Source organism: Vipera berus, assembly GCF_964194415.1.
Source record: "Vipera berus genome assembly, chromosome: 1".
NCBI lineage: Eukaryota > Metazoa > Chordata > Lepidosauria > Squamata > Viperidae > Vipera > Vipera berus.
The window spans coordinates 283065280-283079168 of record NC_138202.1 but is presented as its reverse complement, the minus strand read 5'-3'; the positions used below and the strand labels follow the sequence as shown (position 1 = coordinate 283079168).

Below are 13889 nucleotides of genomic sequence, written 5' to 3'. Positions count from 1 at the left end.
TCCGTTTATAAGCTTCACAAGCCTTGTTGTGTACTTCAACAATTTATTTTGAATACAAAAAAGACCAGATAGAAGAGCTGGCAGCTCTGAACAAAAGCAACATTCTGTACTTCTCTTTCAAAGACCTTAATTTATGACCTAAAAATGCTGTTTTCAATGAATGCATTTCTTATGCTCTAATAGTCCAAAAGCACTGAATACAATGCACATGATTAAAATGCATTGACAGATTAGTAATATCTTAAAAGAAAACAAAGATAAACCAGGCATTCTATACTTTGTAAAAATTAACATACTCTTATTCCTATACAGCAGTTCTTTCTCAAAAGCTCTAAATGTGATTAAAATATATATATATAGCAGTATTCTTCTGCATTTCAACCATCAAATCCAAATATAAATTGATAGGTTTTCAAACACAATACAAACAAAGCAGCAGATTTCAAACATAATATAAATGACTGCAGGATTCTAGTTTAGAAGCTGGCCAAATACTGTATTTTAGGAATAGCAAAATATAATAAAATATGAAGGTATTTTTTACAACAACTTAATACTAGACCAATCCTAGTCATCATAATTCTTATTCTACCCACAATCCCCAAACTACTAATTTGATGAAGCAAATGATTTCTAACCTGATTTGCATTATTGATATAGTGATTACTTTCAGCAGGAATTTGGGGCTTTTCTTCATAACTTGCCCATTGAGTTTGAACAGGACCCATTCGATCCTGAGACCTGGAGGCTGGAAATGTGAAATACTCTCTGGTATAAGTTTGTGTTGGAATTGGATATGCTTCAGGTCTAGCTGGTAGTATCTGTTCCTGCGTAAATATGGAAAGATCATTTACAGATGTCAAAAATAATATCAAACATTTTATAAATATTCACAGGTAAAGATTTTTTTACTACTTCTAACCTCTGTGCAAAGATTTCCAGTAGACACTGAAGTTATCTTATTTGTAGTTCCTCCAGTATAAGCCTTTTTGGTCCCAGGACTTGGAGGCTGATCTATTGAAAGCAAGCAGATTTAAATGTTAACAAATGCAAAATAAACATTCAAACAAGGCCCAGGATTTATTAGCGTTTCTTCAGCTATATTTTCCACCGTGGTGCCAGCCCTTTGCAACAGTCTCCCCCTGATGCATTTCAGCCTGGCCTGATGAGGGATCGGTGGGGTTTTTTTTATTGTTGTTTTATTGGGGTTTTAATTGTATTGACTGTTTTAGTGGGCATATATTTAATTCGTTTTTAATTTTTGTAACTTTGTATTTTTATTCTTGCCCTGTTCACCGCCCTGAGTCCTTCGGGAGAAGGGCGGTATATAAATATTATTAAATAAATAAATAAATAAGATGTGACTGCCTCTGACCCTATCAGTCATCAGGAGGACAGTAAATTTTTTTTCCTTGGGCTTTGAGTTCCTGTGCGATACACTATACAGGGTCAGTGTTTAAGTGGGTGCAGCCATATAGATTATTTAAATAATTAATAAGGTTATTTAAATAATTAGTTAAGACAATAAATTTCATTTTTACCAATTTAATTTATGTGATAGTTAATTATATAAATTCCAATCCCTTTAGGCTTATTTCAGGTGTTAATTCACAGAAACAGTTGTAAAAGCTGGTACTTGCTTACTTGCTACATTGGGACTAGATCGGTGATCAGCTCGATTCTTCAGCAGTCTATCATCCCCTGGTAACTTCTTTGGTTCATTATATTCTGTCCAAGGCAGCTGAGGGCTTTCAGGTGATCCATTCTGAGCAGTATTGTTATATAGCTCAAAACCTTCACTCTTTGGTCGGGGTTTACCTGAGCCACGGCGATCTGAAACTGAACAATGAGTGTGTGTGTGTGTGTGTGTGTGTGTGTGTGTGAGAGAGAGAGAGAGAGAGAGAGAGAGAGAGAGAGAGAGAGAGAGAGAGAATGAATAATAATAATTTTCTGGTCTGCAATGAAGGTAGGAGAGACCCCATTTCTAAATTCTCCCTTAACCTTCTTCATATGTGCAGTTTCAAAAACCAAAATTCATATAAAATAGAATCAGGCAGACAAAAAAAAGTAGTTGCAAATTTGCTTGCATTTCCTGGTCCTGTAGAACTCAGATGGTATGCTCTTGACTTTCTCCAGTCTATACTACCTACTTAATGTTCCGGATTATATTCCTAGTTTCTCTATTAAAATTATAATCATGTTCTATAGTTGGGGGGGGGGGAAAGCAATGTTTGAGAGTTTGAAGAACAGCTAAAATTCACACCAACAGTAGCAGACTACACAGATTTGTCTTCAGACTAATTTTACACATGCCAAAAAATATTAGAAAAACAAACATCTTTAAATAAAACCTCTTAACAAAAAATGCTTTACAACACAAATCTCTCCTTTTTCATCAATTCATTATAATTCCCTTTTAAGAACAAATTGAGAAAGGAGTGTTGCTAATATTCTGAGGATATAAATCTCACTCAGTTAAGAGGATAATCCCATATGGAAAATCCTTAAGACTAAGCATCCCATTGAATTCAGTAAGATTTTAAGAGTAACAATCCTTGCAAAGTAATACTTGTAAGTCCTGCCATGGATGCTGAAAGGTTTTCCAGGATTAAAACTTGTTTGTACCAAATGAAGATCACTGGACAATTCTACAATAGTAGGCTAGTCTGGAACGTTGGAAAAACATCCTAGAAAAAGGAGGTGGCAAGCCAATTCCATGTTACTGCTTAGAGCAGAACTTAACTAGGTCTTTAATTTAGTCTTCTTGAGGGAGAGAGCTATGAGCATGTCAGATTACGCACTAGGTACTTGAATAGGCCTTATTTTTATACTAATTTTTAAAACTGAATTTCTATATATATATATATATATATTTTTCATATGTGGACAGATGTATTTTAGTTGTTTACCTCTTTGCATCATTGGAGACGGTTGATTTAATAGTGTTGCTAAACCATGGTAAATAGCTCCTTGTTTTGCCACTTCTAGTGTGACAACTGTTCCTGTTCTTGTCATCAGTTCTGCAGCTCTGAGTAAATTTGGAAATATAATGGTGAGTTTGCAAGAATTAGTAGTAACAAACTATGACACAGCAAATTTGAAGCATTTAGTCAGTAGAAAAATGTGCACAATGAATATACGGTAAGTAATAGAACTGTTTACAAAATAGAAAAGAAACACAAAGAAACACATCAAATCCTTGTCATTCCAGCAGATAATTTCTATCTGGCTAAGTTCCGCAGAAGTAAAAAAAATCAGAATGTTCCTGTCGCTTTGGGTTTTGGCCAAAGCAAACTTGCAAGGATCCTGGAGTAAGTAAGTAAGTACAAAGCATATTTGTACTCTCACTTCTGCTGCTCAGAATATTTTACTAGCCTGTGCATCGCTTGATCTTCCTTCTCTTTCCTGTCTCCCTCTCTTTCCTGCCTGCCTTCAGCTATAGTTACTGATGCCTTTGACATTTTTCTGTTCTCTTCCTTTCTGCCCCCAAAATTCTGCCTGAAACAACTGTAGTTTAGTCTATAATTGAAACAGAAAAGTCCTGTTTCATTCCATATCTAGATAAAATATTCTAATATTTGATTTGGGTACAAACCACCTGAAAAGAAATGTTCATTTTTTTATCTATTTCCCATAAAGATATGCCCAAGACTCATTTATAAGCAATGAATATTTGCATATTAGGAACAAGAACTGATTTTTTGGCACTATATTTGAGTTCTAGTGCAGTCCTTTGGGTTCTATAAGGAATATCATAGTAAAAACAAGTGGATTACGCCATATCTTTTTCACAACCAGCAAGAGGTTATTTATATACTACTAAATGTTTCCATCTGTTTCATGAAGGGAAGGGAAGGGAAGGGAAGGGAAGGGAAGGGAAGGGAAGGGAAGGGAAGGGAAGGGAAGGGAAGGGAAGGGAAAGGGAAAGGAAAGGGAAAGGAAAGGGAAATTTCTGATGCTCACTGCCAGCTTCCCACAAGGAACATCAATGGGGAAGTTGACAGGAAGTCAGAAGTCACTCCCATTCCTACTGTATTTTTGTCCTGTGGTCATTCTGTTTCTCTGTTTAGGTAAGAAAATGAAACAATGATCCAATGAGTCACAAGTTGTCTAATTCCCCTTAAAATTCTAATAATGGTACTACAGCTTGCAATACAATGCTCAGGTATATTACTCAATTATCTCCTACTCAACAGACTGACAGATATGAGAAGCAGTTATGCTTATGCTTCATACATTTCGTAACTTCCAGAAATACTGCAAGCTACAACTGTGCTTAAAAGTTTGTGAACCCTTTGTGTTTCAATAGTTCTGCATAAATATGACCTATGATCTTGTGATCTCACACAAGTCCTAGGAGTCACTATCAGGAGAATACTGAACAACAATAGTGTGCATGGCAGTGTTGCAAGAATGCCACTATTCTCCAAAAAGAACACTGTTAACTACAGTTTGTGAAAGACCTTGTGGAAAAGCCAAGCTATTGGAAGCACGCTCTATGGATGAATAAGACCAAAATAGAACTTTTTGGCTTAAATAAAAAGCATTATGTTTGGCAAAAGATAAAAATTGTACTCCAGCATAAGAATTTTTACTCCATGTGTAAAACATAGTGGCAGTATCAAAGCAGTTTAGGCCTCTTTGCTCCCTCTGGACAGGGATGGCTTGCCATCATTGATGGAATATAAATTCTGAATTGTACCAGCAAATTCTACTGGAATTTTGGTATAATGTTTAAGGTGCTGGCCTAGAAAACAGGGGACTTAGTAGATCTTGTCCCAAATTAGTCATGAAAAACTGGCTGAGTAACTTTGGGCCTTCACTCTCTCTCTCAGCCCAACCTACAACCTAGAGTTTTTGTTAGAGGAAAAATAGGAGGAGGAAGGAGTATTAGCATGTTCACTGCCTTGAGTTGTATATGAAATAAAAGGCGGGATAAAAATCTTTTTTAAAAAAATGTCAGGGAATCTGTCTGTGATCCAAAGCTCAAAAGAAAGTGGGTCATGCAACAAGGCAATCATCCAAAACACAAAAGTCAAACAACCAAAGAATAGTTAAAGCGAAGAAGGTTAATGTTTGGGAACGGCAAAATCCAAGTAAGAAAGTAACCTCATCAGGAAGGACCTGAAGCAAGGAAGCCTATAACATCCCAGAGCTGAAGTGGTTCTGTGAGGAGAAATGGGTTAAAATTCCTCCAAACCAATTGCAAAGAACTGATTAAAAGACACTGGAAACAATACGTTGCTGCCCACATATATTTATCAGGCAGAAATATTGCAGCTTTGGACCATTTTCCACAATAAATAAATGAACAAGTATAATTTTGAAAAATCAGAAGGGTTCCCAAACTTTTAAGCACCACCATATATGGAATAGGACAATCTGCCACAGCCATCTCGCCATGGCCAACTCACTGTGGGACAACTTGTTGCAGCCAAGTCTCCGTGGAACAACTTGCTGCAGGCAACTCCACATGGGGTGGAAATAATGTCAAAGAAACAGCAGTGCATAACATTTATGGCACTGAGTTATCCCACATGGAATTGTTCATGGTGAGTTGGCTGCAATGAGATGGCCACAGCGAAATGGCTGCGAAAAATTGTCCTAGACCCCACCAAATATATTTATATTAAAAGTGTTCTGGATGAAAATGATGCATTTCAGCCTTTATGGTATGACTAATAATATATTGAGCAATGATGAAGAAACATAAAATAGCTAAGAAGAAAAAATATGGAAAACAAACAAGTCACACCTGTTTTACATAATGCACCAATATCTGTTACTATGTTTACAATTTCCAGAGTATGATATACCTTTCTTGAGAAAGTCCAACCAAACTACGCCCATCCACACTAAGCAGCTGATCTCCTGCAGCCAATCGACCATCCTGTTTACATATTTGACAAAACAGAATTATATTATTTAACATGGCATGAAAACAGATTTCATGCAGTTTAGAAATATTTGAAATTAAAAGACTAAGTGAACATTTTTTATAATAATTACAAGTATTACTAACCACATCTGCAGCGCCACCTTTTACCACAGATTTGACATAGATGCCAAGTTTATCTTGACCAGCACCCTAAAAAGATATAAAGCAATTTTTTTAAAACAAAAAAAGATAAGTAAGGCTAGGATCATAAAGACATTTTATAAGAGAGTGATGTAACTGATTTAGATTCTCTTATTTCCAAATATCCATACAATGGATCACAATATGTTTTCAAAGAGTTGTAGCAACCTTAACTATAAATATATTATAGACAACACATTTTTAGCAACAAAGTGAAATAAGTAGCATTGCTTAACAATGAGCAATGGTCGGAATTCAAGCTAGCAACCTCTGGAGAGATATATTCCTTCCAGCAATATTTTACACACTTTTATGGAATTTACCATCATCTTATGCATCATCTAAGTGTCAGTAATAAAGCAATCTCAACTAAGTATAAAGCATTTTACAGACTTTTAAGAATTCTAACAAGGATAACCACTATTGTTGTTTTTTGTATTTCAGACTGGAATGGAAGAAATTGCATATTTGGAAGTCGGTCTATAAAGTTGGAGGTAAATATTCCTAAAAGTAAAGGTAAAGGTTTTCCCTATCCAGTCATGTCCAATTCTAGGGGGCGGAGGGATTTAGCATAGTCTGATGTTATTTCCATGGTCAGGTGGCTCTTAATTCAGACCTTTGGCAACTAAGTCTATTGTATTTTTTATTCTTTTGGTTATGGATATCAAGTATGAGAAATTTCCATTACAGAAGCTGGGGTGCAAGGAGTAGCATTTGCAATAGAGTTGCTCCTTGCTGCAGTAGAGGTCAATGCAAACACTTAATTCCTGGATAGTCTATGGAGCTTTCTGACAACCTGTGTACGTTTCCAACAATCTTCCTAAGTAAAAAGCTCTGAATATATTTAGTCTAAAAATGACATATGATGTCTGTGATGGTTGTTTTTTTACACCAAGTATACAGCTTTGGGAAAGTCACATGTGCAATGGTGGTGAAGAAAGGCAGCAGATCAATCACCTGAATCAACTCTGATGATGAGTAAGTTGACCATTTTCACAGAGAAATTACCCATAGCCACTAGATTAATCTATTTGTTAAAGGTTTCCTAATAGCTGTTACCAATGGAATGTATTTTATTTATTTTTATTTTTATTCCATTTATATCCCACCCTTCTCCGAAGACTCAGGGCAGCTTACAAGCTTAGCAGTAGCCTTCATTCTATGTATATGCCTGCTTATTAGGGCTTTCACACACACCCCTAAGCGGCATTATTACAAAGTCAGCTTATTGCCCCCAACAATCTGGGTCCTCATTTTACCTACCTCGGAAGGATGGAAGGCTGAGTCAACCTTGAGCCTGGTGGGAAGCGAACCTGCACTAATTGCAGGCAGCTGGTGTTACTTAAGGAGGCATTAGCCCACTGCTCCACCAAGGCTGTATCAATTCCCATGAAGATTAATAACAATAAAATAATATTCAATAAGAATATGATGCCACTTTCCTTGAACATTTTGGCGTTTCAGATGAATACAATAGAAAGATGATAGTGCAGAATTACACAAACCTTAGTATTTAATAAACATATAAGGGGACAAGTGTCCCTGCAGCATCCTTTGAAGATCGATGAAGAATATCTCTGAAGTATTTTATTAGAAACAGCATTTTGGATTGAAGACTGGTGCATCACAACAATCCTAGTGAAAGCTCACAGTACTTTTAAGGAGTTGCTGATAAGGCAAGTACATGAGCATCTCTACATGCTCCAAAATAATTTTTTTCATCAAATCCAAAGAAAAATATTGCACAAGCTTAGCATGTATCATCCTTATCCCTTTCACTGAAAATACTGCAGAGTAAACCTTGATTTAAGTCAGTTGGAGTGAAGTGGGCAGAGTAGAACAAGGTTAATACTCATAAGCAGAAATCTGATGTGTAACATTGGAGAAGAGTTCCAAGTAGCTTGTAGGATAATGGTCAGAGGAATGTTTTAATATTACAATGAAAAAAATATTTTCACGAACACTCAGCAATTCAAGTGACAAAGAAATCAGTTCAAAGGGTTTTTAAAAATTACTCCCTCCAGAATTAAACCAGAAAAAGATATAACTCCACTACTTTTATAAAGTCCTGATGTAATAAAATATAAATATTCACAATAGCTCCTTATAAATAGTAAAGATTGTTCTATTAAAAGTCATGTTATTAATTTCCTATTTCTTCCTAATAATCTGTACAGTAGAAGTAGCTTTTAGATGATGCAAGGAAGTACAGAGGAAGCAATTCCAGTGAAAATGGCCTGCCTCCCTCCCTCCCTCAGGTGAGTGCTTGTTATAAATTTTGAGGAAAGGCTTATTTCCATCTAATGAATTTATCGTGTGTGTACAATGGTCACTTATTTCTGAGATTAAAAAAACAAGTGATCAAATACTGTATTTCCAGCTTCTGAATATTTTTCAAGAGAGGTTACTAAACAAAATGTAATATTAACTGAAAATTTTAAGTACAACAATTTGAAAGGAAAAGTAAGACAAATTTCAGAATTAAAAAAATCAAATGTGATCAAGCACTTTAAAAAGAGGAAAGTTTAGAAGTCAAGTGCAATTGTACCTTTTTTATGAATTGGAATAAAAATAGGGCTTCAGCTATGAATGTTAAACAGTTATTGTGGGTGTATATACACATACCTACAAATAAGCATGCCTAGCATTATGCTGTTTTCTCGTTATACTGTTCCATACATAAAAATACACATGGAGACAGACATCTACCTACACACACACACACACACACACACACAGAGAGAGAGAGAGAGAGAGAGAGAGAGAGAGAGAGAGAGAGAGAGAGAGAGAGCATAGATAAGGTTAAGCCTTTTTGTTTGGCTTTTTAAGATTATTTAATATAACATATTTTCAAGTTTCCCACTAATTTTTTTCCACTTTTCTTTACAATTTTAATCATTGTAAACTGATTGTTTTTCTTTACTCTTTCTTTGTAAAAGCAACTGAAAACAAAGAATAGCAAATGTGATCAGCTAAAATTGTTGTTGTCAATCTATTAAATAACCTGTTAAGACATTTTAAAATATTTTTGCTTTCTAACATCAGAATCAAATGATACCAACATTTATTTTACTTACATGAAATTTATGAAATGAGAACATTTGCAAAGCGTTCTTTTATTTATTAATGTCAAATTATTCATTTTTTATGTCCAGGATTGAAATAGTACATCCATTTTATCAAGCAACACAAAGTGCTTAAATTAGACCTGATTTTTCAACACTTAATATAACAATTGTTATTTACAAGTTACAGAAATTAAACCCTGCCACTGTACTTTTCATTTAATATCAGATAATAGGAACAGGTTTTATGTATAATTCATTTGTTTTTTAATTCCATAAATTCAAATAGATAGTAATGTTATAAAAGCAGTGCTCCTAAAATTAAATTTGCCAAACAATTTTAGATTAAATGGAAGATTAGGAAGAACATTAAAAGTATAAGTTTATAGGGAAACTTTCGCTGTAGAGACTTACCAAGGATTCTGTTCTTCCAACAACTGAAAACCACATTGTAACTCCAGAAAATACAACTCCTCACTTGTTTCTTAGACTTTAAGCACAACTTTCAGTCTGCTAGATTTTCCAAAACACCCAGCAGGATAATTTGGCCAGGAACTGATGCTGCGTAACATCTATCAACACTAGCTACAATCGATATAATAGTCCAACTCATACACAGCTTTGCTACTCTGATTTTCATTTAAAAGCTTTATTAAAATGAAGATACTGCCTAGAAAAAAATCAATCACTCTATTGTACAAGATATAGAAAATCCAAATTAAACAGGAAGTAAAGTGCTGGCTCTCAGATTTGAAGAAATCAAATGCTGGCTCCTCCCCACCCTCCCTCCTCCCCCAAGTGATATATTTCTAAAGTAAACTGCATGCACACACTGCTTCCAACTCATCTGGATTTCATAAAATGTAACCATAGTGTGGTTGGAAGTTAAGCAGCATTTAACATCAAAACCTATTTTAGACATAATACTACTAAAATTTTGCCCTCACTCTCAGAGTATTATTATCCCTGAACCCCAAATAATCCAATTTCTGCCACCCAAAGTGTGCTTCTTGGTACTATTATTGGCAAGCAACCATTTAAATGTCAGCAAATGGAAATCATCACAGCAAGAGTAGAAAACCCACTCAAAAGAGACTGGAATTATAACTATTGCCCTTCAGCTCAGAATGGCTATGCTCATATAGAATGCCAATGTTGTAAACAATATGCTAACAGAAACATCTGGCTTTTTAGACGTTTGATCCAATACCACATCCCTGCCATTCACCATTAATAATAGATTGGGTTAATCCCCTATTAACTAAAAAGTGGTTGGGTATTGTAGTAATTATTTCAGGAATATTAGGAATTAGAAGTAGTCTTCTTTAGCAGCGATATAGTGATTGAATTGGTTAAAAATTTGGTGAGTTCAGAAATTTGTTTTAAAAAGCAGCCAACAATTTGCATTTGGTTACTCAATGGCAAGGCATGAAGTCAACAATTTCAAATTGCCAGATATTTCTCAAAGGCTAAAATGCCACTACAGAATATATGAAGACCAACGATATCCCTTTTCAAAAATTGTCTTCTTTAATTTTAGATAATAGCACCTAAAAGTACCATCACTTTAGCAGAAAGACTGATGTTTATCAACTCTTTATTACAGAACATTTAAGAGGTATTAAAAATACTTAAGATGATTATACATTAATCCTATTAAAATTACAAAAAGAAAAATATACTTCTCGTCTACTAAGGTTACTTTAATTAAGTTTTAATTCTCTACTAGAGGAATTTTGGCTGTAAGAATAAAACAATCTTGACTCCCTGCTGAATCTTTCTCAGAACTTGTTTCTTGGTAAATAAAGAGAAATTAATCAATCTAAGTGATCAATTAGGTAATAGAAATTTTAGGGAGCCTAGACATATCAAGCGTATACATTATTCCATTGTCTCATTCAACAAGCTAATTTTTCTCTTGCTTCAAAAAGATAGTGAAATTGTTCAGTTGTTAATAAAATTACACTAAGAACTTTTCAAAACCAAACTCTCATAGAAGTCAGATATGACCTTACAACATGTTCTGTTTGCATCTTAATGCAAAATATTCAGTGAATCAATAGCTTTTGAGACAAAAAATAGCCCATTAAGTGGTACACAAAAGCAATATCACTGCCAGAATAATTTAGAAATTATTTATATACTGTTTAAGAGAAATAAATGTCAAACCAACATCCTTGTAAACTCTTCCTTAAAAATCAATAACAAGAAATTTCATTTGTGGAACTTGGTAAACTATGTGCTATTTATTTCACTCCTCATATCCCATCTTTTCTCTGGGAACTAAACACTGTATACATAACACTTTCTTCTCCAATTTGCTCCCTCCACAAAACAAACCTGTGAGGTAACTGCCAGAGAGAGAGAAACTGCTTCCTAAATGTCTACTAAGCTTTAATGACTCAGGGCATACAGTACCTGAATCTGAATTTCCCAGATTCTAGTCCAATATCTTAATAACTGGACCATACTAATCCACCACTTACCTATAGAAAAGTCACAGAATTATGATCCTTCCTTCAAAGATGTCAGTATTCTTACACAGCCTTTTTAAATAACTGAGAATTAGACCTACTTATCTGCAGCAAAAGAATATACAAGTAGTCTTCAAGTTAACACTGTAATGGAGTCTGCCCATTATGGTTATAAATCCTTAACTTCTTAGATGTTAGAAATCTGGATTGCACTGGTGTATTACAGCTAATATGAAGACACCTACATAGTTTGTAAAATGCCCAAATAAACAGAGGTAGAGGGCTTTTTTTAATAACACCAAAGCTGTATTCCTCATATGTTCCTATAAATAAAAATATATTTACAGAATAATCTGAAAAAATGAAGTTTCAAACATTACATTGCATCAGAGGTACTTTATTTTTTAGTTACATGAATTTAATATTTTTCAGTACTGGAGAACTGCACCATCTGGTGGGTGAAAACTGGTGAGTCAAGAATTTACTTTAGATTATGCTCAGGTTGCTACAAAATCAACAAGCAAGGCTTTCTTGCTTGTACAATATAGATGTATAGCTAATGAGATAAATTAAAAAGTAAAGGCTCTAGTAAGATGAATACAACCTGATAATGTCATGGACACATCCATGTAGTTTTGTTGACAAAAATATGGAGGGAGGGAGTTTCTAATCTATAACCATCTATTCATGTTTTAGCTAAATTGATCAGGGTTTCAACTTCCAACTGACATCAACCAAAACTGTCTCTAATTCAAAAGCAAGGGGCAGTGGAAACAAGAAAGACAAAACAGATATATGCTTGTGAGAAAGAAGTGTTCATCTTAACCCAATATCCAAAAAAATCCTGTTGTGTTGAGCTGAGCTTAGACGCATGGAATCTTAGGAAGAAATATGTGCCCATTCATCTGAGCAGCCATTTTGCATCTTTAACTGATTTTCAGCTTTTGGTGTTGTACCTTTAGTCATCTATGAGGTAAAGAACAAGCTGACCTGCAAGTGTCTCAGGATTAAGAAAGGCTATTCTCATGTGGAAAATGGCATAAAATATATGGTACTTGTTATTATTTCCACATGAGAAATGCCATTTCTCTCACACTAACAGATTCCAGTTACTTCTAACAGAAAAACCTAGTCAGACTGCATTGCCTTTCCTCTTTAAAGAGCAAGAAATATTATGATGGGCATCACCATCTGCTCCCATACCAGCCAGCCTCCTTATTAAAATACAGTGGAGACACCCTCTTCTGTCTGTGGTGAAAGTACAGCTGCCTGAAAAATGAAACAGTTGCTATAACAGCATTAGTGAAAACTTTTTAAAGAAAATTCACCAAGTATTTTTTTCAACTTTATCTTAATCTATGACTGCCTCCAATATTTATTCATATTAAGCTTCACACATGAGCTATTGTTATCACTTTGAGTAACAAGTTTCATACCAATAAATCATTTAGTACCTTTGCAGCAACGATGCTTAATCCCATCCCATTTTGTTTCTTTAATGTTACAGTGATTATTTCAGGTTCTTTCCTCAATGGCTGAGCCTGATGAAACAAAATAAGAAGAAAATATTGAGAACTGGGTAGAGAAATAATTTCTGAGAAATAATATATTTTTTTACTTGAAGTTATCCTACTGTCTTATTGTTCCAATACTAAAGAATAAGAAAAAAGCAACGACTTATTAAGAGAATGCTTTTTTTCTACTGTAAGACAAAGTTGGAGAATTCTACATTCTAATTTTTACCATGATGCACATTACTACAAATGTCATATTTCATTGCATAGTTTAAAGTATCCATTTTTGTTGTTTCTCCTGCAATATGAATACTTGCCAAATCTGCATTGTCTTGTAACAGATGGCTTTCATAATCTGCACCTTCAAAATATATTGTCCAAGTTCCTGGTGATCGTGGCTGAGGTGTTAACCTGCAAAACCCTAAATGAAAATGTTAACGGATAACAGGACTTATATTCCGTATGCTCAAATAAATTAATTAGAACACTATAGACCTCCCAAAAACTCACTCCACAAAGGACTCATTATTTTAAAAAAAATTGGGCATCAACTTGATAAATGCATTTATTTACTTGCAGTTATTGTAACCTACACCAATCCATAAAGCAGAGACATCACCCTGTCAACAAAAGTGCGTATAGTCAAGGCTATGGTCTTCCCAGTTGCAATGTATGGCAGTGAAAGTTGGACCATAAGAAAGGCTGAGCGCCAAAGAATTGAGGCCTTTGAACTATGGTGCTGGAGAAGACTCCTGTG

The 13889-nt window shown here is 34.7% G+C and overlaps 1 protein-coding gene across 8 annotated transcripts in view; it reads right to left on the bottom strand.

Annotated features, from left to right (window-relative positions):
• Nucleotides 1-13889, bottom strand: part of AFDN (afadin, adherens junction formation factor) — a 105825-nt gene that overhangs the window by 14741 nt on the left and 77195 nt on the right. For all 8 annotated transcript variants that reach the window (XM_081328857.1, XM_081328863.1, XM_081328864.1 and 5 more), the window contains 8 exons: nt 13450-13553; nt 13073-13159; nt 6023-6088; nt 5817-5890; nt 2910-3028; nt 1645-1839; nt 923-1014; nt 639-827 (listed from right to left, as the gene is read on the bottom strand). In XM_081328857.1, coding sequence (XP_081184983.1) covers nt 639-827; nt 923-1014; nt 1645-1839; nt 2910-3028; nt 5817-5890; nt 6023-6088; nt 13073-13159; nt 13450-13553 — 926 coding nt within the window. The remainder of the gene's footprint in view (nt 1-638; nt 828-922; nt 1015-1644; nt 1840-2909; nt 3029-5816; nt 5891-6022; nt 6089-13072; nt 13160-13449; nt 13554-13889) is intronic.